At 36.7% G+C, this 27,256-nt stretch overlaps 1 protein-coding gene across 3 annotated transcripts in view; it reads left to right on the top strand.

Annotated features, from left to right (window-relative positions):
• LOC131031023 (uncharacterized) overlaps window positions 1-27,256 on the top strand; it is a 235,747-nt gene that overhangs the window by 54,739 nt on the left and 153,752 nt on the right. For 2 of the 3 annotated variants that reach the window (XM_057962026.2, XM_059218121.1), the window contains exons 2-3: window positions 1,144-1,233; window positions 25,635-25,703. In XM_057962026.2, the coding sequence (XP_057818009.2) occupies window positions 1,144-1,233; window positions 25,635-25,703 (159 nt within the window). The remainder of the gene's footprint in view (window positions 1-1,143; window positions 1,234-25,634; window positions 25,704-27,256) is intronic. The other variant, XM_057962027.2, reaches the window with a different exon arrangement.

Raw genomic sequence — 27,256 nt, 5'->3', positions numbered from 1 at the left:
CAAAGAATCTAAAACCTCCGCCCTATGTAAGAGACATCAATGATGGCAACATGAAGATTGGAAGTCAGTAAGTGGAGAGGTTAACATGATGCAATATGAAGGAGAATTGATGACTGAAATTTAGCTAAATATGAAGTGATACTTGGTGCCAAGTAGAAGTTCCAAAAGTCCGCCCTACTTGGAGGTAGTCTAAAAGTCTGCCCCCTTGGTGATGTCTTTAAACTCTGCCTAGCCAAGGTATGAAGATAGCCATGTCATCTAAAACTCCGCCCTTGGTGATACTTCAAAAAGTCTGCCCTATGAATGGGATAAAACAAGAGTTAAGGCAAGCAAATAAAACTCCGCCCAAGCATCATGTTAGAAGATGAAAACTCTGCCATGTCTTGAGAGAGCCCCAAAGTCCGCCCAAACTTGATAGTGAAGATGGTGAAGTTATAAAAGTCCGCCATGCATGGTGAGAAGGAGAAAGGCTGCCCATGAAGAGAGCCTCCAAAAGTCCACCCAAGCATGAAGTTGAAGGCTGCCCATGGAGAGAGCCTCCAAAAGTCCACCCAAGCATGAAGTTGAAGGCAAACAAACATGAAGAGAGCCTCCAAAAGTCCGCCCAAGCATGAAGTTGAACACTTAAAACTCCGCCCTACTCTTGGAAGTCAAACAAAGTCAACAAGAAGCTAATTCATCAAATCTTCCTAAAATTCGAACTTCTAATCAATTTAGAAAGTTGAAAAAAAAGAGATTTTCAAAGATCAACGAGTTGGGAAATCAAAATGGAAACTCGAAATTGAAATTAGAAAGAAGATATTTACAGATCAAGATGATTTTCAGACTGAGTCCCAAATTAGAAACTTTTTGGAAGATGCTAATTTATAAGCCTAGTTTGAATTTATGGACTAAATACAATTTAGAAACTTGCACAGGTAGAAGATTTTCGAACTAAAAGAGATGACAACACAACTCAAAATTGGATGAGAAACTTTCCCAAGATTTAAGTTGAATTTAGAAAGATGAGTTGGATAGTATTTACGTGTTTCTAATTATGAAATCAACTTCATTACAAATGCATTCCTTGTTTCTTCATTCTTACACCAAGAAGTTTGAATTTCCTTAGCAAGCTAAGGAAAACATTGAGAAGTATTTTTGCAGATTGAAGTTTATTTGGAGAAAAATCTCGATATTGCTTACAGTTGGGTGAGCTTCTTGTCAAAGAATCCGCAGATTTTGGAGTATAACCAGGTAATAGGAGGCAGATCATTTGGATTTTCTGAGTTTTTCTAAAGATCTTTCTGTCTTCTTGTCTTTTTCTTCTCTCCCCATCGAAGGTGAAGTTGGTTAAGTACAGATTTATTACATTCTCTGAGTTTTCAAAATCCGTTGGAGATGATTTTTGTGGCCTTGTTCAAGTTTTTATTGAGAATAATCATTTTGTTGACTAAATGGAATGAAAGTTTTGAAGTTATAAAAGGTTGGAGAATTTACATGTGAAAATCCCATTCTCATGGCTAAGTATGAAAATGAAATAAAATCTCCAAACACTTAGCCGTCCGCAGCCTCGATTTTCTTTAATCCAAGATAGATTTCTAACTTATTTTCCTTTGGTTTTACAGGTCGTAGGAGGAAATAGAAGCGGGATCATCATAGAGATTGCAGCTGGAGTTTCAAGCCAAACGGAAGATTGAGGACAAGTTCACAAGCAAAGTTCATCCGAGCGTGGAGATAGCCAAAATTTGGCTAAGTATGAGAAATGTTTCTTCCAATTTCCTCAATTATGATGAAGGCATGGATAAATTCTTCTCCAAATGTCAGGGTATCAAGAAGGAGGGCATGATCACAACGAATGTCTGAGCAACTTGATCATATCATTTCATATTTGTGAGAAATTACCCACAACTTTTTAACCCTCCTCTCGTGCAACATAAATTGGAGCCACAAAGAAGCAAGCATAGAGTCGTCAACAAGAAATTATTCTAAGAAATTCAACAATTTTCTTCATGGGCCTGCCAATCATTCCTCTTGAACCAGGTAGAGAACCTCATCCAGTACTTCAGCCAGACTTGGATTTCAGCGACGAACAAGAACACGTTATCACAGAATTGTATAGCTTGGTGTGGGAAGTGAAAAGAAACACTCCTGATTAGTATCACATGTGTTTTATCCTTGACGAGGAGCTAGGAATTGCCGCACGTATTGATGCACAAAATTAGAGGGAACAAGAAGAAGTTAATCCACCTCCCGTACTTGCTCCTGCATCGCCTCGGCAAGATTAGGAGTGGCTTACGCTGCGGTGGTGCTTCATCATCTTTCGACCAATTAGATTGCTCCAAGTCAACATGTCCAGGTTCAATAAACTTGACTTATCCAGAAGCTTCTAGAAGGGCACACTTCACAATGCAACAACCTTCTATTTTCATTGATGGTTCATTTTTAGCAAGAATGGCAACTGTGCCACATGTAATGTTCTCATTCATTCAAACTGATAGAGTTTTGGGAAACCCTAATTAGGTTTTGTAGCTTTCAATCTGGGCCCTTGATCACTGTTTGATCTCGGTCGTTTGTTTATTTTTGAAAAACTATATAAGGCTACCTCCTCTCATTTGGAGAGTGTGAGGTTTTTGATGTATTGTTGCGCAAGGTCATTTCCAGATAATATATTGCATGTGCGCTTTCTCTTAAGGCTTTGTAATCCCTATTGTTTGAATGATTTGCATGGTTTCAATTTCCTCAACACTTAGTTAAAGTTAATTTAGATTTGCTTTCATTGTTGTTAATTTGAATGAAGGATTTGATAAGTGTCAATCGATGGTGTATCTCCGCTCATACTTTTGGTGAATGGATGATTTCCATTTCACCGTGCAAAGTTAGTCTGAGCCCATCCTCTGTGCATCCCAACATCTTAATCATAAGCACAATCCATTGAAGATTGCACCGGCTTTGTGTAGTTGTCCCTAGTGTGGCGAAGCAAAGTTTTGTTTCCCGAGAGCACCCAATTGATACCGTCTCCAGAGTTCGTAGGATTAGATTAGCTTTCCTAAATCCTATCCCTTTTCCTTTTTTTTTTGAAAGTTTAAATCCCCGAAAAAATTTAAAAAAAATAAAAGAGAGCCTAAAATTGCTAAATCCATCTAAGTCCAGCAGTTCAAAAGATACTTGTTAACGTAAGTCCTCCTTGAGATTTTCAGCATACGCTACCCAAGAAGCTATTTCACTAAAGTCGCTTGTTCGCACATATAGACCTTGGAATCAGTAGTGATTTTTCAGGAGAGGATAGAATACCTTCGGGTATCCTATTCTAATGTTTGGTAGATGATAAAACAAACACCAACAAAACCCTTACGGGAGAAAGCCATGGTAAAATAGCTTCCATATATATAGAAAAATTCTTTTACAAATTCGTAGGTATCAACTCACCAGAGGCACCAACCCCTCATTCTGTTTGTGAGACACTTTCCCACTAGAGGCACCAACCCCTCATTCAAATTCCACCCTTAACCGATGATGGATGATCATATTCTTCTCAAAGTGCTCTTTAAACCTGCTATGAAATATCTATAAGTCTGCCACAATCCTTTCTTCACTAGTATGATGAAGTTTTTTATATCGTTTTCAATTCTTAAATCTGCTACACAACCGGATTTCAATGTTTGGCCAACTTTTGACTATAAAACTGTCACGGACTCTCTTACACTTTCCTTCTTATATTCTGATCATAAATTGTCATTAGTATAATAACAATTCTGTCACAAATCTCTTATAGACTCCACCTTAAATTTGAGAATTGTCTTCATATAACTCTTCCTCTCTCAAATGGTGTATGCACTCCTTTTTATCTCCTTATCATTTTCAGACTCCACACTCACTCCTCTCTCAAAGATATTCTTTTATTTCACATTCACCACACATTCTACTTTCCGTTTGATGTTCTTTTTATACCTTACATTTTAACTTTGAAAGGCATACCTTTTCACAAGTGACATGCCTCTACCTTTATTGCACCTCTTGATGTTTATAACAATTTGACTCAATAAACTTTTAGATAATTGTGGCAACTAATGATAGAGTCGATCCACCAAACAATCATTATGTTTTAAATAAAACATTATGTGACTAATATGTATGGAGTCGCATCATGTAATTATTATCTTTATAAAAATCGTTGTTCATGTGTTGCTATCTTTTGCACTTTCATCGCTGCTCATATATTTGTAAGACTACTTGTTGTCATAGTTGTAAAGTTGGCTGTAGCAGCTGTGGTGAATGGAATCTTATTGCGAAGATGAACTTTCTTTTGAATTTATTCCGTGAATTGCACTCTATCTCCACTCTCACTGCTGGCACCCATGAGCTTGTGAGAATTGAGCAACATTATTTTGGCCTTTGAGGTCTTCTGCACAACGATGCTCTGCACGACAGATGTACCGGCCATAACTAGGGAAAACCTATTCCCAACCAGTCCAAACACACACTCCATCTCGCAAGCAGTGAAAACCCTCTAGACGACCATCATTTAGTAAACTGCTTTTGTTAACCATGCCTTGTATGAATTTCCTCTTTTTTTAATACAGTTGTTGTCTTGTATTATCGACCATCTTGAAAACAGATAATGTTTTATAATTAATAAAACTAATTTCTAAAACTCGTATCTTCTAATAAGTTGCTGCATATATTACTTTGAAGTTGTCTTGATCAATCAGAAAGAGACTCGCCATTCTTGATAAGGAACTCGCCAGTCTGAAATAACTTGGCTATGTTGTTAAGACTTTTTAAAAATTTGTCTTTGTTTACTCTACAGTTAAACGCTGCACTTATGTTTATTGTTGTTCAACTTTGTTTATTAAGAAGATTGCTACATGTACAATATGGCTGACTTATGTAGTTGTTGCTTTTGTTAACTACATCACTGACTTTATTTAGTTTATTAATAAAATCAAGTGTATAAGTGCTTCTCTATTTATGATGTAAATTGCTGTCTAAAATTTGTTCATTAATAATGGTAGTCGCTGCACTGTTAATCTCTGTTATAGAGACTGCAAGTCAATGTCTTGCATACTTTGTTTAATCAAAGTTTTGATTACTAACCGCTGTATTAATCATTGTGTGTCTTGTCATCAATATGTGTATTATCTAGATTCTATACAATGAATTGTTTGACCACAACATTTGTAGTCGGCATGAAGTCAAGCATATCAATCATAATTTCCACCTGTTCAAGGAATATCGATCATAGTTTCCTGCCATGATATCGATCATAATTTGAAGGTACTCTTGAATCTGTTTATTCATTGTTCAAGGTATATTGAAAGTCATCAACATCTGTAGTAGGTCTGACCTCTATACAAGTTTGTTTAGACATTAATGACAATATGTTGAATGATCTTCACTGAGCTCCTTTGACATCAATGACAAATTCCAAATGACTGTATAACCCTGACATCAATGACAACAATTCCAACAACCCCGTTTCAACTCAATAACATGTTTAGATTCCCTATTTGGAGGTAATCACGGAGACATATCATTGAAAACTAAACTACACTTATCAAGGATTTTTTCGAATTTCAAAATGGAAATTACCTTGCCTCTTGGAGGAGCTTATTGAATTATGATTCCCGCTGCCCAAGCTACTCGTCCTCTTTGAAAATTCCTCTCCATCCTTTTTGTAGTGACTACTCAGGGTGCTCCATTCGATAGGCCTCTCAATAGTACCTCTTTGCCATCCGATGGGAACTTGAACTCCATGGTTTGATGATTCATATAGTAACCTCCAATAGAATGCAGCCATTGACACCTAAAAACAATGTCTCTTTCCTCAACACCCACTACATAGAAATCATCACATAGCTCATAATCACCCAAAGTCATCTTGAGTTGTCTAATCACTCGGGTGCAAGGCATAGTGAACCCATCTGCAACAGTGTCGTTGAAGCCTTCAAAGTCCTCTTCTTTAAGTCCTCTTCTCACAACAAATCCTTCATCTATAAAGTTTTCGGTAGCCCTACTATCAAGTAGAACAATCATCCTTTGTCCACCTAGCACTCCTCAAATCCTAAAAGGATGATACCTTGGAGCTCCTAATAAGGCTGCAAAAGTGCCTCCTACATTGATTTCTTTTTCTTTTTCTTTTTCTCCTTCTTAGGTATCATAAAATTCCTCATTACCATTTGAATCGGAATTTGAAAAAACTTCAATAAAGTGTTCTTGTCCTTTACCTAAGCATCAATTTCTTGGAGCCCATTGTTCCCTACAAGTAAAACAAAGTTTTCTTCTTCGAAGTTCACTCCTTCTCTCATCATCCACCTTCTTATTTGTTGCATTTTGTACATTCTTTGTTGGTAGAGGTGGGAAATGCCTTTTTCTGAAAATTTCCCTTATGTTGCCAAGAATTAGGGGGCTTTTGATTAGTCACTGTTCTCTTAGGCATTGAAGTTTCAAGCTGCAAACTTCTTTTGATAGTTTCTTGCAATGTTGAAGGTGCAAAAGCCTTAACCAAACCTCTAACAGGTTCTTCAAGTCCCTCAAGAAAGAGATAAATAATCCTCTTTCCAAACATGTTAGGTACCATAACAACAACATTTTGGAAATCTTCTACATACTCTCACAACTTAAAATACTCTTCCTTATCTTTGAGTTCAAATCTATCAATCAACCTTTGACTATACTCATCAAAAGTATTTACCTGTTCATGACCTTGAGTAGTAATATTGTTGATGTGTTTTTTAGGCACATGCGAACACAAAATAAAATACCTTAAGTATCTTATCCTCTCTTGAATAAAATCTCTTGGATGCTGAAGATTAGCTTAAGGATCACACAAAAAGACTCCAAGGTTCATATATGTAGGATCACTACGTGTGGATAAGCTTAGTTGGTCGTTGTGATTGTTGTTTCATCAAGGGGCATTTATGGTTCGAAAAGATTTCATGAAATGATTGGCAGATGATATGCAATGAAGTTTCTTCCTAAGACTACTAAATGATTATTAAAAAAAATGGCAAAAGATGAGCGTTTAGAGAAATTCTAAGCTATTCTAAAATGAATGAATGAAGAAATGACACAAGTGAAACTCAACTAGTTATAGCATCGCCGTAGCTTGAACAACTCCACTAGAACTAGTGCAATCTTCTAAGGATGTTTAGAGATTTTCAAATCACTACTAATCATAGACACCATTAGTTGAATGCATATCAATGATTGAGCAATAATTGAATTTAAATAATTTCAAGAGTTCTAGTTGACCACACAAGGCTCGCTTACAATCAGCAAGAAAGCTAGTGGTATGGATAACGAGTTTCACAATATATCAAGTGCAACATTCCATCATTTATTCTAAACACTAAGACTAACATCAAAGATTGACTTGAGATGACAAAAGAACCATGCAATAAGCTTCAAGGATTGAGCAAAAACACCATAACTTCAATGTTTCATTGATCCAATAGCCAAACAACAACAATTCTTCAAGTCTTTCTCTTGCCAATATTCTAACACTATTACTGTCTCTTCTACTCTATTGCTATTACTAACATCATTAACATTGCTATTAACCATTACAAATGAAATGAGTGGAGCCTATATAAGACTCCCAAATACGGGCCGAGATCAAATGAAGATCAAGGGCCAAGATCTTCCCACCTAAACCCTAATTAGGGTTTAATACAAATGAAAACCCTATCAAGATAATCATCATCATGAATCAAACAATGAGAAGACAACATGTGCCGACACGAAAATCAAGGAAGCATGCGACAATAGGGAAATGAAATGCCAATTGGAATCATAACAAACTTTCTCCTAGAACTTTGTTTCCTTTCTCCTCTTTTTTGGCATATTCAATGAAACTGGATGTCATACTTTCAACTTCAGAAATTGGAATCTCAGGTAGATTCCTCATTCATTTTTCTAGGTGGATTACTTCATCAAAGGCTGCAAAAAGTGTCATCTCCCATCCATGCTCAAGTTATTTTGTCTTATCTATAAGGAACATAGTGGCATGCATAAGATCCAACTATTTTTCTATGTATGGTCCACCTTCTCCCTGAAAGATAACATTTATCCTGTCCTCCAATTCTTGAATGTCCACATATGTTTCAATTTCTACCCTTTTGTCAAGAATGATGCACATCACCTCAATTATCTTGTCATGAATAGGATGGACGGTATCTTCAACTTGACTACATCTGTTACTAATGTCTTCAAGCAGGAGTTTCTTCATTTGAAGCAAGGTCGACCACTGTAACAGATTAGGAGTTGATTATATTCTAATTACCCCTTCTTGTGCCAGTATCTGTCTAGATGCTTTCCTTATTGCTTGCAATATTGGAATGGTGACGTCCTTAGCATGAGTGAAGGCATCAACTGTCACTATGAGGTTATGAACTATCTCAAGAACTCGAATGGCTCTATCAAGTATTTTCATCATATTTCTTACAAACTCATTAGCTATTGTGAAGGATTTGCTGATCCATGCCTCTAGAAGTTGTGCTGAGTTTCTCATTTTCTCCATATGATCAATTGACTCTGCGGGAAGCAAGAGAGGTGGTGTGGCTACCGGGCTTTGATGTGTCAATGGTTGCTGAAATTGTTGGAAATAGTTCCTCCATGCATTTACCTCCTTTTCTAACCTTTTGTTCTTCTCTATTTCAGCCTTTAGCTTCTCATTGACCGCCTTCACTGAGTCGGTTGCTTCCTCCATGGCTTGCTCAGAAGTGAGTTGTAATGTCCCTACTAGTTGGGGATCATTATCCTGCAAAACAGATTGTTAGAACACAACAAAATATATACATAACTAATCTAATTTGCAATTAAAGTTCAATTACTCCATTAACACCAATTTCAATTCTTAAAAAGGATACGAATGCCATCCAAAGGTATGTCCTTAGGCGGCTATGAGGCTCGCCTTCTTGGAACCCCTCTTGGTTCCAAGCCATCCAGGAAAACGAAGGTGAATTCGATTCTTGTCTTCGATGTAATTTCTTACATCCAAGCCATCCAGGAACCAAGGTTTTAATTTGATTCCTGTCTTGAGTGTAATTTCTTACACCCAAGCCATCCAGGAAATCGAAGGTTAATTCAATTCTTGTCTTGGATGTAATTTCTTACATCCAAGCCATCCCGGAACCAAGGTTTTAATTTGATTCTTGTCTTGAGTGTAATTTCTTACACCCAAGCCATCTAGGAAATCGAAGATTAATTCGATCCCTGTCTTGAGTGTAATTTCTTACACCCAAGCCATCCAAGGCAGACCATAAGTCAATTCCTTGCCTTGGGTGATGTAGCTCATCACCCAAGTCCATTAGAGGGGATTGGCCAGATCTGTCTCTTCTTGGATGAACTTGTCAACCAAGCCATTCATATATGCATATAGATATTCAGTATATATACTGCCTTAGGGATTATCATAATCCCTCCATTAGGCTAAGGGAGTTTCCTCCCTATAGCCTCCATCATATAATCACATTTATATTACATTTTACAATTTATTACTACTTTCCATTCCATAATCCACATTTACATATTCCTAACTTAACATGTATTCCATAACATCTATTCAAACAATGTCCATTATCAAATATTCACTTTTATTTAATAACATATATTCCTCACTATTCATTGATATGTATTTATTAACATATGTTTATACATATTATTAACATCTAAAAACCATACTTTAACATGTGTAATAAAATGTTCATTATTTATATTTGTTAACATATATAGTAAAATATTCATTCATTATATTTATTAACCTTTGTAATGATCCTAGATATACATTCTGGTTCTATCTGGGTATCTATCTTATTTAATATTCATATAAATAAACATTAGTGACACATATAATCATAAATATGCACTGGTATATATGTGTGTGTGTGGTACACACGTCCACACACATATATATCTTATGACCCTTACCCTTCTTACCTGTCTGCAGATCGCACTTGACGTTGACGTTCACAATCTGCAGTTGTTGTCTGCAGACGAGAGTCCTTGTTTTTGCCTTGAGCCTTCCTTGCTTCCGCAGTGGCCGTTCGTAGGCTTTTCTACTTCCTCCCCCCGTGCCTCCCTTAATATCTCGTGGAAGGGAAGGATCACATCCCCCCACGGGGTCCCTTTCGCAGGAAGGGGTGTGACGGTGGTCGCAGCCCAAGCTGTGACCTTCGTCCCACCACTTCCCACGGGGAGGGGCCACCGTGGAGTTAGCTCTCCACGTGGGGGGTTGCCTCCACGTAAACATACTTTTACACAGTTTACTTTGTCCACTCTTTGCTCCATTTAACGTGCGTTAAGTATTACATTATTTGATTTGCTTATTATTTAATACTTCATATTCCCATCTTGTAATATATTTAAATATATTAATATTTTTTAAATAGTTTATTTTATTTATTAATTTCATTTAATATATTAATATTATTTATATATTCTAACATATATTATATAATTGAATTATCACATTTCCAGTATAAATATTAATATATTTCTTAGTTAAATAATTTATTTAATAAATAAATATATATCAAAATTATCATTTGTTAATCATTATATTAATCAATAGTAATACTTGCCTCATTTAGGATATATATATATACCGATCAAGGAGGGGACATGATAGTCCATCCTTCCGGAATTTGCTTGTCCTCAAGCAACTAACAATTTTCTCGAACTAAATCATCTCTCAATAGTAATACAAGGTATACATATGTAAAGGTATGAAACACACATGATGTTTTGTGCACAATACTTGTATTCACCATATACGGAAATACACATGGTTATGAGTACATTCAAGGTGTGCAACATATGTAATACCCATGGATACAATTAAGGCATGCAACACACATGGAAATATATGTAGTATATATCTAAACATAAGTATGAGTCATATATGGAAGTATCGGTGAATCATCCACCTGAATTCATTCAAGGCATGAAGTATGTACATAAGATACGTAGGGCTTGAAGCAGTACCATAAGGCACCACATATGTATAAGAACATGCACATCAGTCATCAGGCACACATAAAGACACAAGGCATACATGACAACATTGAGCATTCTCATAGACCTACAAGACACCTATAATGAAAGGTTATAGTATTATCAAATATGGTGAAAAGTCGTTAATTAGTTGGATGCTTAGTTCCCATAGATCGCTCGAGTCTCCCCTTCCTCATTCTCCTTTACCTCACAAGATGGTAGATTTAGTGTGCCGAGGGTGCATGACACAGTCTACATGCAGCTCCCCCCAGGGTTTGCTACCTGCCTTGGGACATTTTCGCCATGTGACTGATTTACTTTGCCTTTCCCCTACACACTCCCTATCTTTGCAAGCATTAGAGAAGGGTGAAGAATCAGAACATTGAAATCATTAGTTTAAGAATTCAGTTTAATAGGACACTACTGTTATTATATTGTCAATTATTTACTACAGGGAAGAAGTTTTCAAATGCATACACATGTGAAGCACATAAATACAAGTAAGGCACTCAGTGCAAACACATGCGTTCATGCCAATAGACTTTAAAGCCGAAAACATGTGCATCGGTATGTAGAACACGAAGCACATGAAACCTTTATGACATGAGCCATACACCTATGCATACCCACTAGGTAAGGAACATACATGCAGAGTAAATTTGGTGTTTCTTATTTGAAAAGTGCAGACATATTAAAGATTAATATTGTAATTTTGTGCCACAGGATGGCAGGATTATGCTCTGATACCACTATAATGTCCCTACTAGTTAGGGATCATTATCCTGCAAAACAGATTGTTAGAACACAACAAAATATATACATAACTAATCTAATTTGCAATTAAAGTTCAATTACTCCATTAACACCAATTTCAATTCTTAAAAAGGATATGAATGCCATCCAAAGGTATGTCCTTAGGCGGCTATGAGGCTCGCCTTCTTGGAACCCCTCTTGGTTCCAAGCCATCCAGGAAAACGAAGGTGAATTTGATTCCTGTCTTGGATGTAATTAATTACATCCAAGCCATCCAGGAACCAAGGTTTTAATTTGATTCCTGTCTTGAGTGTAATTTCTTACACCCAAGCCATCCAGAAAATCGAAGGTTAATTTGATTCCTGTCTTGGATGTAATTTCTTACATCCAAGCCATCCAGGAACCAAGGTTTTAATTTGATTTCTGTCTTGAGTTTAATTTCTTACACCCAAGCCATCCAGGAAATCGAAGGTTAATTCGATCCCTGTCTTGAGTGTAATTTCTTACACCCAAGCCATCCAAGGCAAACCATAAGTCAATTCCTTGCCTTGGGTGATGTACCTCATCACCCAAGTCCATTAGAGGGGATCGGCCAGATCCGTCTCTTCTTGGATGAACTTGTCAACCAAGCCATTCATATATGCATATAGATATTCAGTATATATACTGCTTTAGGGATTATCATAATCCCTCCATTAGGCTAAGGGAGTTTCCTCCCTATAGCCTCCATCATATAATCACATTTATATTACATTTTACAATTTATTACTACTTTCCATTCCATAATCCACATTTACATATTCCTAACTTAACATGTATTCCATAACATCTATTCAAACAATGTCCATTATCAAATATTCACGTTTATTTAATAACGTATATTTCCTCACTATTCATTGATATGTATTCATTAGCATATGTTTATACATATTATTAACATCTAAAAACCATACTTTAACATGTGTAATAAAATGTTCATTATTTATATTTGTTAACATATATAGTAAAATATTCATTCATTATATTTATTAACCTTTGTAATGATCCTAGATATACATACTGGTTCTATCTGGGTATCTATCTTATTTAATATATTCATATAAATAAACATTAGTGACACATGTAATCATAAATATGCACTAGCATATATGTGTGTGTGTGGTACACACGTCCACACACATATATATCTTATGACCCTTACCCTTCTTACCTGTCTGCAGATTGCACTTGATGTTGACGTTCACAATTTGCAGTTGTTGTCTGCAGACGGGAGTCCTTGTTTTTGCCTTGAGCCTTCCTTGCTTCCATAGTGGCCGTTTGTAGGCTTTTCTACTTCCTCCCCCCGTGCCTCCCTTAATATCCCGTGGAAGGGAAGGATCACATCCCTCCACGGGGTCCCTTCTGCAGGAAGGGGTGTGACGGTGGTCGCAGCCCAGGCTGCGACCCCCGTCCCACCACTTCCCGCAGGGAGGGGCCACCATGGAGTTAGCTCTCCATGTGGGGGGTTGCCTCCACGTAAACATACTTTTACATAGTTTACTTTGTCCACTCTTTGCTCCATTTAACGTGCGTTAAGTATTACATTATTTGATTTGCTTATTATTTAATACTTCATATTCCCATCTTGTAATATATTTAAATATATTAATATTTTCTAAATAGTTTATTTTATTTATTAATTTCATTTAATATATTAATATTATTTATATATACTAACATATATTAAATAATTGAATTATCACATTTCCAGTATAAATATTAATATATTTCTTAGTTAAATAATTTATTTAATAAATAAATATATTTCAAAATAATCATTTGTTAATCATTATATTAATCAATAGTAATACTTGCCTCATTTAGGATATATATATATACTGGTCAAGGAGGGGACATGACATGAGTGGACCTAAGTCAAATGTCTCCAAATCATATTCCTCTGCCATAATCTCATCCTCATATTTATCTACCGTTGGAGTGGCAATCTGTATCTTTCTGGAGCCTGCATCATCTCTTATTATTTTAGACATCTTTGGAGCTTTCTTTCTCTTAATGACTTCTTGAGGTCCGTTTAGAAGACTTTTCAAATTAAATGCTTGTTCTTCTTCTTCCTCTATTATCTCTTTGGTAAGCCTCTCTTTGAGCCATTCGGGGATAGAAGATCTTCCTTCTTTTACTTGCACTTATTTGAGCAATGGTTCATTCTTGGGAGGGGAAGTTACTTCATTATCGTCTCCTTGTTCTTCATCATCATAAATTTGGATATGAAGGGCTGGATTTGATGATTCTTGAGGCATTTTCCCTTTATCTTGCCTATGATTCTTGTCATTTTGTATTGTAGACTCCATTGATTCATCTACTTCGTGGACCATGCCTTCATCTATTCTTTGATCTTTGTCTTGATTTTCTTTCTCGTGTCTAGAAGAAGCGCTAGGAGGCTGATCGGAATTTGTCTTTTGCTTCTTTTTGGATGTTTCTTTCCTTGTTCATTCTTCCTTTTTGATCCTTTGGAATGAGAGTTGCTCTCACTGACGTTTGCCCTTTCTTCTTCTTTTGTCCTTGTCTCCAATTTGAATGTCATTATCACATCTTGCTCCTTCAATTTCTGATGTTGAATATCTACCCATCTTCGTGTGCAAGTTAAAACTTGATTCATCAATTCCCTCAAATCTGTGGCTTCCTTTTCATCCCAATTAATCTTTATTCCTTTATCCTCCATCTCATATATATCTACCACTATCTGTTGCCTGATCAACCACTCTATAGATTTTGCATTTCCTGATGAGATCAAGAGGCAGCCGGGAGTGCACCTTCTTCTTTATCTCTAAGCATATTGTGCATTCATCCAAAAATCTTCTACTTGAAACACATGCTTATGCTTTCTTCTACATTACCATAGGGATCAAATTTATCTCTCGAAGCAAATGGTGTAAACAAATAAAGAGATAACTCTGACTAGACATATTCAACTACTTGGAGGGAAGGACAAACTTCTACTGAATTGCCGAGTGAAATGGAATTAGTGATGACACCTCCGTGTTTGTACCTCAATGACTTGGTACATGCTAACAATTGCCTTGCCACCTCAAGAAGTACTATCCTGTTTGTGGGATAACGTGGCAACATATAAGGAGGGGAAGGACATCCTTGGATCCTTATATATGTGAATTTGGGAAATTGAATAAACCACGCACCATATTGTTTGACAAGTGCTTGTGCCTCTGGAGACAATCTTTGATGGATCCCACCTTGTAGAGTCTTGGTGATGTGCATTGTGAAAGTATCATTGATTGTTCTCTTGTGTTGTTTAGGTGGGTGATGCAATATTTCATAAGAATCACAAACCCTTATCTCTCTGGACCCTCTTCCAACTCTACCTCTATTTGGTAGCCCCGCATATTCATAACTCCTTGCTAGAGAATATATGACATATGAGCTCATGTGGAATGACTTGGTAGGAATTAACCTTCTTAGTTGTACATCTAGGCAATTACTAATGATTCTTGCCCAATTAATCATTCCTTTCCCTTTAATAATTATTTGAATGAAAAAGAACATCCATTTATCAAAACAAAAGGCTTGAGGAGCACCTATAACTCGACCAAGCAAGGTGATCAAATCCCTGAATTCCTCTTGGAAGTCAATTCGGTGTGGCCCATTAGGTATCTTGTTTAGACGAGGTCTACTCTTTTGCAACCAGTCCCTATTGATGATTGATAGGCATGCATCAGGATCATCTTCATAAATCGATTTGGCTTCTTCTAAGCTTCTATAAATCATGCCCCTTTGTTCTGGTAGGTGGAAGGCTTCACTTATGGTCTTTTTTGATAGGTAGGCAAGAACGGTTCCATCCTCAGCCACAATTGTCCTTGAGTGTGAATCATAGTGCTTGGCTCATTCAATCATTAGTTCATGACATCTAATTGCAGGAGGGAAGCGACTGCCTTGATGATGCTGCTTTCTATTATCCTCTTGGCTATAGGTGATGGTTTGCCAATGTATGGTGCCTCACGAAACTTCTTCACATTGAAGTTCCCAAGATTTGTATCTCCAATGTTGCTCCACCTGGACGTAATCTTGGTCTCTCTTGGTCTCCAAGTCATCATTCTTCTGATCTTCTTTGATGAGAGCCTTCCTTGAGGTAGATCTGCTTGTCTTGGGCGCTGCCATCGTTCACCTATGAGAGATGCTCAAGTTAGGATCTTGACAAGGTTATGGAGATAATGACTTTGAGCTTGCAAAACCTTAGAAATGAAGATGAAGTACTGATTTAAACCAGTCCTACTTTTTAACGATAATTGAATGTTTCATAAGACTGTCCTAACTTACACATGCATCCTAACTTGAATGAATTATGCCTTTCAGCCTTTAATCAGACCTGATTTTAATCTTAAAATGCAGTCCTTACCTCTGACTTTGTTGATTTCCTATCAATTGAATGACTGACACTACTTAATGAAATCCCTATTTGGGATGCAAGTCTGATGCCTAATACAAATCTGGGCTGTCCAAGGTGAATTTGTTGTATGATAGGCCTCTTTATTGAGCAAATTCGCTTCCTCTTGATCTTCAAATGACAAAATTCGCCTTCTCCAAAAGACTAACCCTGCAATTAATGGTGAAGTTTACCTTATATACTGGTTGAAATTCGCTGATGTTTGGTGAAGTTCGCTGACCTGCTGTAGTGATTTGCCAATCTGCTGCTAAATTTCGCTTATAGAGAGGAATTGTGTTTTGATTTGATGTTAAAATGATCTTTTTACCTCTCTTATATATGTGACTTAGGGTAAAGGTGTGTCTTTTGGGTAAAAAGGCTGACTTGGTTTAATGCAAACAAAAAAAATAAAATTGGCTTCCTTGATGGTGGCTGACTTAACAAATCAGACTCTCCCTTAGCAATTCGAATTTGAAATTGATCATGGTGCCAAAATGTTTGCCCTTGTTGAATTTCGCTTTGGGTCCTTGGGAAGAACATGATTCTTGAAATCAGTTCGCTCTATGTCCTTTGGAAGGACAGGCCTTAAATCAAAATTTCGCTTCATGTCCCTAGCAAGGACAGGACCTATAATGGAAGTTCGCTCTTCGTCCTTAGGAAGGACATGACCTATAATGGAAGTTCGCTCTTCGTCCTTAGGAAGGACAAGACTTAAATGACAATTTCGCTCGATGTCCTTGACAAGGACAAGACTCAAAATGAAGTTCGCTTTCTGTCCTTGGGAAGGACAGGACCTATAATGCCATTCGCTCCAAGACCTTTCTAAGGTAAGCTCAAATGATAAAGTTCTCTCTTGTACCTTGGCAAGGTACGCTCATGATTCTAGACAAAGTTCGCTTTAATACTTCTCCAAGATACACATATTCAAGTTCGCTTTGGACCCTTAGCAAGGGCAAGGCATGAAGTTTTCTCTAGGACCCTTGGAAGGACAAGGAATAAGGTAGGAAATTCGTTCCACATCCTTTGGAAGGACAAGACCTATAATGGGATTTTTGGCTCCAAGACCTTGGCAAGGACAAGACCCATAATGGAATTCACTCTATGTCCCTTGGAAGGACAAGGTCAAGCTGAGAAGTTCGCTCCCCATCCTTTGGAAGGACAGGACCTATAATGGAATTTTCACTCCAAGACCTTGGCAAGGATAGGACCTGAAGAAAAAATTCGCTCTATGTCCTCTCCAAGAACATCAATTCAACATCCAACTTAGGACCTATCCAAAGACATGACTTGGAATTCTCCACTTTCTTTTACCTCATTGATTTGAGCCTTAAGTTTTCCAATCTTTTCACATGAAAGCATCATCAATTCGACCCTTACAACACGTATAGAGGAAATTCGTTGTGTAACCTTCTGAAGGACGGGACCAAAATTTCGTTCTAGGACCTGAGCAAGGTATGGGGTCAAGGCATTTAAGCAAATTTCGCTCCAATGACAGTTTTTGATGAAAATTTTGCTCTTAAATTGGGGCAAGGTAGGCGACCTTATGGACGATTCTTCTTTATTTCTTTCACCTAACTTTGCTTAGCTTATTGAATCTTGAGTCCTTCATCTACTAATCAATTCTTTGCAACACTTGATGATCTATTCCACTCCACTCACTAGGAGAGAGCAAAGAGATACTAATCCTAGAGAGGCAAAACCTAAAAAAAAAAGGGGGTTCCCCATCTTGATGGGGTGATGTGTTCACAACACATACCATGATACCACCAATCATAAGCTGCATCTTCAAGGTGTAGAGTTGCATATTGAACAACCTTCTCCTTCATGGGATTAAGAGTGAAGGAAGTTTGTAACTTCTGTAACCAAGCGCTTTTGGAAATCTTGTTTAACCCATCAAAGGTAGGAGCTGAGAGTTTACTCAACTTAGTCTTGAGCTCTTTCCCTCTATTATCTTTGTCCTTCTTATAACCCTTCCTTGGCAGCAAGGTATTCATCATGTCTACATAATTTCTAAATGGAATTGAAATCTTGAATTCCTCATCTAGGTTGTTATAGGTTGCCCTTATTGCAAGCAAATCTCTTGCAGTATTTTCAATAGGATTGGAAGGTGTATTTAGTGGGTGCTTCATCTGCAGGTAAGAAAATACTATGTGAAGATTTTGAAGACGATGACTTTGAAGTTTTTGCAACTTCTGAAAGACCGCCTTTCTCATGTGCAAACACCAAACCCTACAGTTTCTCTTTGAGTAATCTCATCACTTCTTTGGTCTTTGCTAGGCTTTTTGTAGTTTGCCTTTGACTAATTTGAAGTTCTTCGAGGAGCTTCCTATGCATTTCCGCAGTATCACCCATGCTCACTTTCTTGGAAGCTTCTATTTGAGTTTCTTCTTCCGAGGATCTATCCAAAAGCCCTTCATTCTTCTTTCACTGTAAATACCATCTTTCTCTTTCGCTGGGCTGCATAAATTCTATTAAACCCTCAGGCTAGCAAGATCAAAGCTCTGATACCATTGTAATGTTCCTTGCTGCAATTTTAAATCAGATCTGAAAACCAGACTTTATTTCAACTCAGATTTGCAAAATACACATAAAGGGTTAAATCAGGTATACTGAAAATATCTCCAAAAGATAACTAAACAAATCTGAAACTTAATGAAACCAAAGTATAATATATATTTAATATTACTGTTTTGGATATGGTTTTACATCACATTTTCTGCTAAATACATCAGGAAACAATAATGGACTTCTGCTGCAAAATACATCAAATAGAACCCTAAATTTGGAGCTCAAACATAGAGATAAACCATTGCGACTTCCAGATAAACTCCCCAAATTATTAATAAATTTTCTTAACAGTCTTAACAGAAAATCACATGAGAAACACTCCAATAATAGTAATACCCACGGCCTCAAGGTTGCTAAGGGCTTACTCACACTCAAAAATACAAATCACACAATTGCCCTTAATCCTAGAGCTATCTGGCAAGACCAAATGCATAGAAACACCACTTAACTCATAACCCAAGTTCTGGAGCATATAATGTCTGATATTATCATGAAATAATAGCAGCAAATGACTCCATTTCTGCTATTAAAGCTGCAACAAAGATCTAGAAATGCAAACTCACACAGCTCACACAACCCACAACCAAACCCTTACAAATTGTTGAAATAAACTAATGAAAGTGATACCAATCTTCACAATGGCAAATTCTGTATGAGCCTGCACCTGGAAGAGCCTCAGATTCTTGTTCTTAGCCTTCCTGGAAACCTTCAAACTCCTGTTATTCGGTCTCCTTCTCCACGGGTTTGACAGCCTCTGAAGAACAACAAAACAATGAGCAAAATATCAAGTCAACGAATGAGAAATGGTACCAAAACCCTCTAATAAAACATGCATACTCAAAATTCATGACCAAGAGGGAAGATTCTTTGGATTTTCAAGAATGTGACTTCCCCTCCACTTGTCTTCCACCTCCTAACTTTCCCGGTTAAAACTTGCCACTCGCCCATGTTGTCAAAAGCTGCCAATTGCCACTTAACATTCTAATATGTACTTTCCAATTTCTCACTCCATAATTTTGCTTCCAAAATATTTTAAATCATATTTATCAATTCAACATTAAATCTGATTTGATCATTTAACCATAAAGGGCAATATTTCCTGATTTATCCACGTGTCTTGGTTTACTGTTTTTGGATAATTTGACTTATTATAACTAGTAAAATTACTATTTTTGGAAAGGAGACATGACAATTGGTATCGGTGTGGGGTTTGGGTATGCATGACAAATTTTTTCATTGGGTACGATTGTATTATATATATTAAAAACTTCAAAATTTAAAAAATAATAAAACAGTGATTCTCAATTGCCAATAAAGAAAATATTTAAATATGTCATAATTTGCAAAAAAGTAAAAGACTCATAAATTCATAATTCATTGATTTGTCCAATGTCAATACTCAACACAATAAAAATTACAATTAATATTCAATAAGCTTCATATTGCTCTTCATCAAGAGCATCGAAGTCCGTATTTGGTTCAAGTCCATTTGAACCACGATGAGATATAATGCCACTTCCACTAGCCATGACGTATGTAGAAGCTGCCTCATCTAAAGAGATTTTTGGCAAGTTGTGCAACAATAACATCTAAATCAGCACATGCAAGAGTTAGATTCCACTTCCTTGTTACCCTTCATTATAATCAAGTTTCTTATGTGACAAGGGATCTCAATAACTAGTTGGGTTTGGGAGTAGAGAACCAATGGGGTTGATGGGCCAGCCCAAATTAATGCCTTTGAAACTAGATGAACCCACCATTTTCACATTTTTATCATGTAAAGGCAAAATTAGGTATTGCACTTTTTTGTTTATAAAATGTGTTAAAAAAATGATTTTTTTTTTTCTTTTCTTTGGGTGATCATTGTGACCCCCTAGGTTCACCTAGGGTCCTGCATGAGCACCTTGGGTTCCTTGTTTGGGCAACTTGGAGTGCATTTGGGTGAACTTGGGCCGCTCCCTTTGTAGGACCAATACCCAGACTGGTTTGGTATAGGATTGGAACCCTTGGGGAGAATACTTGGTGTTGTGAGATATTCACACATCGCCCCATTTGCAAATGGGGATCCCCATTTTTTTTTTTGCTTTCTAGGGTTAGCACTTTTAGTTTTGTTGTTGGTCGTTTTAGTGTCTTAGCCTTTGCATTGAAGGGATTGAGTTTCTCAAAGGTGGGTCTCCTCAAGGTGGAGTGAAGTAGGTCAGGTCAGTTGAGTGATTAGGGGTTATTTAGATCATTCCTTGGGTTTTGTGAGTGAGCTGCACTTTGAAGTCTTGTCCTTAGGAGGGTTGGTGAGCGAAGTTTGTTATAGGTCTTGTCCTTACCTTGGACATAGAGCGAAATTCATCTTTAGGGCCCGTCCTCACCTTGGTCATAGAGTGAAATTTGAAGCTTGTCCTTAGAGCAGTCATAGAGCGAAATTCTCCTTAAGGAGGGTAAGCGACCTTCTTCATTAAATCTTGCATCAGCATGAACCGGATTCATCTACAAGTTTTGTCCTTAGAGAGATCTTGGAGTGAACTAAGTTTTAAGACCTGTCCCCCTTAAGGTCAGGGAGCAAATTTTCAAGTTATAAGGCTGTCCTTAGAAAGGATGTAGAGCAAAAGTATTTATATTTTGAACCTATCCTTAGGATTGTCACCAAGAGCGAATTTGATTATAGGTCTTGTCCTCTTCAAGGTCATGGAGCGAATTTGTCTTGCCTTGCCTTAGTTTTTGAACGATTTGAATTTGTCCTTAGCAAGTTCTGAGAGCAAAACCCATACTATAGGTCTTGTCCTTAGAGGACACAAAGCGAAATTCATTTTAGGGCATGTCCTTAGGCCAGTCATAGAGCAAACTCCCTGTTTAGACCTTGATCGCTCAAATAATGAAGCAATTTAACAAAAAGTGTCTTGCAAAGGAGATTGAGCGAAATATGTTATTTAGGTCCTATCCTCATTAGGGTCGGAGAGAGAAATATGTCATTTAGGTCTTGTCCTTCGGAAGGACACAGAGCGAAGGATGTGATATGTTTTATCCAAGGCCCGGTCGTGGAGTGAATTCACTAACTATAGGGCATGTCCTACGGAAGACCTTGAGCGAAATCCTTACCTTGAGTTTGATCATCAAACATATGACCCGATTTGATAAAGTATACATTTTTAAGGGGCTGACCAAAATAAAGTTATAGATCTTGTCCTTAGGACGAACATGGAGCAAATTTTGAATATAGGTCCTCTCCTTTGAGAGGACCATGAGGGAATGTTGGATTTAGGTCCTGTCCCTGGGCTGGTCAGAGAGTGAACTGATTGCTTTAAACCTTGATCGATCAAATCAAATGATGCAATTTAATCTTGGTCTTGTTCTTAGGAAGAGCGAATTAATTATAGGGCCTGTCCCTAAGGAGGTCATAGAGCGATTTCACATCTTGACCTTGTCCTTACCAAGGATAGTGAGCGAGATGCATTTTAAGTCATGTCCCTAGCAAGGACAGCGAGCAAATTTCCAAGTTCATGTACCTTGCAACAGTTTTAGAACGAATTTTGTATTTCAAATTCCAAGAAGAGAAGTTCAAGGTAAGAAGTCAGCTATCATAAAGAAGCTATTTGTTATTTATTTTACCAAGTCGGCCTATTACTCCCCAGGACATGTCTCTTACCCTAAATTGCATATAAAGGGAAGGTCAAATCAATCATTCCAAGCATCAATTTAAACATTTTTTCTCTCCATCAGTGGCAGGTCAGCGAATTACCTCAGTAGGACAAAGAATTTCATCAGCATATTTGCGAATTTCATCCAGCATATAGGCAAAATTTATTATTGAGGATGCAGGTCTGATGTCTTGAGAAGGCGAATTTATCATTTAAGTATTGAGGAAAAGCGAATTTGCTCAGCTAGGAAGCCTATCAACCAGCAAATTCGTCTTTAGACAGCCCAAATTTGCTCTAGGATATTCAAATTACCCAATGAATTTATTGATTGCAATCATTCAAAGTCAGAAATTATGTCAAGTTAAGAGATTATATAAGCTATATATCATATGAGTTTGATACTATACTTGCTTTGTTTTGCAGATATAAAAGGGAAGATCATGCAACCACCATAAGGCAAGAGACACAAGCAAGGATGGAGGGATGACTAGATTATGACAAACACTTCCTATCATCACTATGCAAGACCAAGGACAAGATACAAGGGGACTACTTCAAGAAGCTTCATTAGCATCAAGAACACCTCCAATGCATGAAGACAACTCAAAGTACTACTAAGTTGAAAAACTTCAAGTGTTCAACAATTGCAAGCAATAGCGGGTTATCTTCAAGGTTTTCATTCTATCACATCGACATGGAGAGATCATAAGATGGCTAAGGAGAGACCATAGAATCACTCCAAGAAACACAAGTAAGGATGGGAGAAAGACTTAACTACACCAATACTTCCCATCACCACTACTTTGAGCGAGCTAGATAATGTTGAGTATCAAGAGATATCTCTCAACACCCCTTCATGGTGACAAGTCATCTCTACAAGTGCAAGTTGAGGTGGAATCCTAGTCATCGTCCCAGTTACCACTCACCAATTAGGGAAGGTCTACCTCTGCATGTCTTGATTCAATCTACCTGACCCACGAGGGATGGCACAAACTCCGATGTACCTACCCCTGACATCTATTGGTCCACACTCATGGAATGCCATTTTCTCATTGGCTAAGGAAAAGTTTGTTGTAACAAACCCTAATTAGGGTTTTCTTTGTAAAATCTTGGCCATTGATCTCAAATTGATCTGAGCCGTTGAATTGTATTGAGAGCACTATAAAAGGCTCAAGCTCTTCATTTGTAAAGGATAATAGTTAATAGTTAAGAGTTAATAGAGAATAGTTAATAGTTGGAGAATAGCTAATGGTTAGGAGAGATTAGAATAGCAATTGGAATAGAAATAGATTAGGGGAGGGAAGAATTGTTGGTATGACTTGTAAATGAGATACTCTTTTCATTGAAGTTATGGTGAAATTTGTTATTTCAACAAGCCTCATGGTTCTACTTCTCAATTTATTTTCATGTTGATTAGATTGAATGGAAGAAGTTGTTGAATGTATTCATGTGGAATCTGCCCAATCCATACCACTAGCCTCTTGCTGCTTGTAAGAGCGCCTTCCGTGGTCAATTGGAATGTTATGACCTTAACTTCGAATCATTCTACACTCAACGCTTATAGTTTTTAGTTTTACCATGGTTGGGTCCACTGGAATTTCCAGGACTTGTTGCCTGTTGCCAATTATGATCTGTGTAGTCGGCATAAAATGCCTATTGTTACGTTTGATAATATTTTTTATCTGCCAATGTATTATTTTTTTGTATTAAGTAGGTTGTCACTCTCGGGTAGTTAATGTGTTGGTTGGTTGACGGTTGTGTTCCTCTTGGCAACTGTTGGGTTCTTTAAATGTGCTGTGTACTGCCAAGGAAAGTAGTATGGAATAGTCGGGTCAATTGTAATCCTTTGCCGATCATCTATTGTCTTCTCCTCTGTAATAATTGCATGTGCAAATAAAGATATATTTTACTGTCGTGTCTGGTATGCATTATCATTTGTATTATTATTTCTTGTACTTAATTTATCAGATATAGCAGCAAACAATCTGCCTGTATATATATATCAACGTGATGCTAGCCTAATGTGCGAGTCTTATGGCTGTCTACACTTCACTTTAGTTTGGTTTAGTGACAATCTGATATATACATGTTTTGATTAGAGATAGAGAGGTGTTTTGAATTGGAAATGCCTTGGCAATTCTTCTTTATGTCCTATCTAGAGTAGCCATATCCATAAAAAGATGAGATATGAGTGGGTGAAAAGAATGTAAAATAATTCGAGCTGAATATTTTGGAGAAAGGAGTAAAAATATCATTCTATTTGAAGTAAATGTGTAAAAACATGTAGTTTATAAATCACACTTGTCCTTACAGGGTAAACAATATGAGTATTGCAATATGATAAAATATACCCATAAATGATAATTGCTTACAAATGATGATCGATAATTTATAACTGAAAATATACTCATAAGTAAAATGGTAACTAATGATTATTGTAAATTGAAAACATATTTTTTTAATTTGCTGCATTTAAAAAGAGATATGGGCATCTTTTTCATCCTCATTTCCCATTTTGTGTTACTTGCTGCTATCTCATTGACTGCTTCAGGTTGCCTGGCAACCAATAATATGATTTGTTTTGGAACTGAGGTTTTTTTTTTTTTTTGAGCTTATATTTTTCAGCAGGAGAAAAGTCTTAAGAAGATTAGGAGAGAAGCTTTGTATTGCATTTTGGAAGTCTTACAAAATATGCAATTAGAATTTGCCATTTTCTAAATTTCTCTTTTAATTGTCTATTTCTTTTTACTAACCTGTCTATGAAGTTTGCCATTCTATCTTCTGTGTTATAATATTTTAGCCATCCATTTATTTAAATCTCATAATGAAAAAATTGAATTCTTGTGCTGGATAGTTTGTGAAAGCTGAGGGTCTTTTGTGACTCTTGTCCAAAATTTCAGTTGGCTATTTTAAGAAATCAAATACTTCTTGTAAATCTAGAGAAATAAAATACATTCTTTTAAATCTAGAGAAATAAAATACATTCTTTAAATCTAGAAAATCTGTTATGCATTCAGAAAAGGGGCTACTTTGAATTTTTGATATCTTTTACCATTCCAAGTTGTCACTTTCTAAATTTGAGATATTATATTTGTGAATATCGTTAAAATATTTAATACTTGAAGTGTTTCTACTTGAGCTTATGGCTTAATCTTTCTTTTAAGCATCTACAATCTTTTAAAATTTTTCTAGGTCATATATCTGTTGGAAATTGGATTAGTACCGAATCATGTAGTTACCTTGTCATATTTTGAGCAATTTTTGTTATATGGGTGCAGTATCATCCAGATATGAATAAGAGTCCAGGAGCGGAAGAAAAGTTTAAGAAAATTGGTGCTGCATATGAGGTATGTTCAGATCTGGAGCCAACCTGTTTATTTTGCTACCTGAATTTTGTATATGATTAAGTTTGAAATATTTGTCTTATTCATGTCATCTAATTCCTGCTAAGTTGGGTTTTGGATTTGCCAGTAGGGCAGTCCCCCCTTGGGTATGTATGGCTACACAATATGTGTGTGTGTGTGTGTGTGTGTGTTTGTGTGTGTGTGTATGTATTGCAGATGACAACATTGCAATGCAATTTCAAGTTTGGAGACACAAAGAATGGGAGTTTGGAGAGCTGAGGAATTGTTGTACCACCATTGTTCTGCACTAGCAAAGATTCAAGCAAGAACAATCTTGCATGAAGACACATAAAAGAGAGTCACTAGAGGAATAACTAGTGACATTGAAGGCATGTATGTGGTTAGGAAAATTGCTAAAAGAAGTTTCTAGGGCCAAAGGGTTCTCCCAGGAACAGCTAGGCCTGAAATTGAAGGACCCAATAACTTAGATTTCTTGCTTACTTAGCATGTAAAATTACTGGCCGATTATTTGTTTGTTTACACAAGTGGGTAGTGCCCTTTTTTTTGTAATTGATTCCTGTACGACTATTAAAATATCAGAAATTTAATATCATTGGCTTCGGTAAGTTTACTATCAGATTTTATTTATATATACTTTTATAAGTTTGTATTGTGGATGGTCATTGTGTTGAGTTGTTTTTCGTATACTTAATGGGTAAGTTTGATTGATTCAGGAGACAGTTTTTTTTTGGTATAATTTCTATAGGAATTGAAAAGTCCAAACCAAACCTTGCAAATTTGGCTGGTCCAAAAAATCTGAATCTGTTCAGATGTGAACTGAATTTGTTTTGATTTTGTAATTATCATTTTTGGGATGATTTCACCCTAGTGGAACTGCCATGCATCTACACCTTTTACATTTGGTAATAAAACATTAATGTTTCTCTCTTCTTTTTGCTTGAATCTTCATCCGTTTATATTCAAAATTTTAAACTTTAAAGTGAACTGATGAAACACATTTACAATACATGAACATATGCAAATTATGGTTTGATTGTAGAAAATTTGGTTTCAGATGTAGAATATGGAAATTTTTTTATTGATAGAATAAATATGCCATGCCGGTGATTATATAATTCAAGACGAACATTCAACATGACATTGACAATTTAGTTACAATCAGATTACCACAGATCCCATGCAAGTTGAATTCCTATTAGTGGTACACAGCTGGGCAGAACTCACATTCTATTGCACAGTAGCACAAGTTTTGTGAGTGTCATTAGAAGCCTTGTAACATGGTTGTCGCATAAAGTGCTTCGTAAAATTCCTTTAGTAAAGTTCTTAATGTTTGTTTATGGTTGTGACTTGTGAGCATAGTCGTGCAGGCAAAATTTTATCCATAGTTTCCTGTGGTACATAGTAAGTTGTAGAGGCATGTGTTAGGTTCTCAGTTAGCCACAAGTGAATCATTAAGTGCTTATGCTTAGTTTCCTGTTTGCAGTTTTGGGTTGGTCAAATAATTTTGGATCCCAATGGCGGTTCCATGTAGTAAA

The sequence above is a fragment of the Cryptomeria japonica genome, chromosome 3 (assembly GCF_030272615.1).
Source record: "Cryptomeria japonica chromosome 3, Sugi_1.0, whole genome shotgun sequence".
Lineage (NCBI taxonomy): Eukaryota > Viridiplantae > Streptophyta > Pinopsida > Cupressales > Cupressaceae > Cryptomeria > Cryptomeria japonica.
Note: the sequence above shows the minus strand (reverse complement) of the source record. Positions and strands in the feature narration are given on the sequence as shown.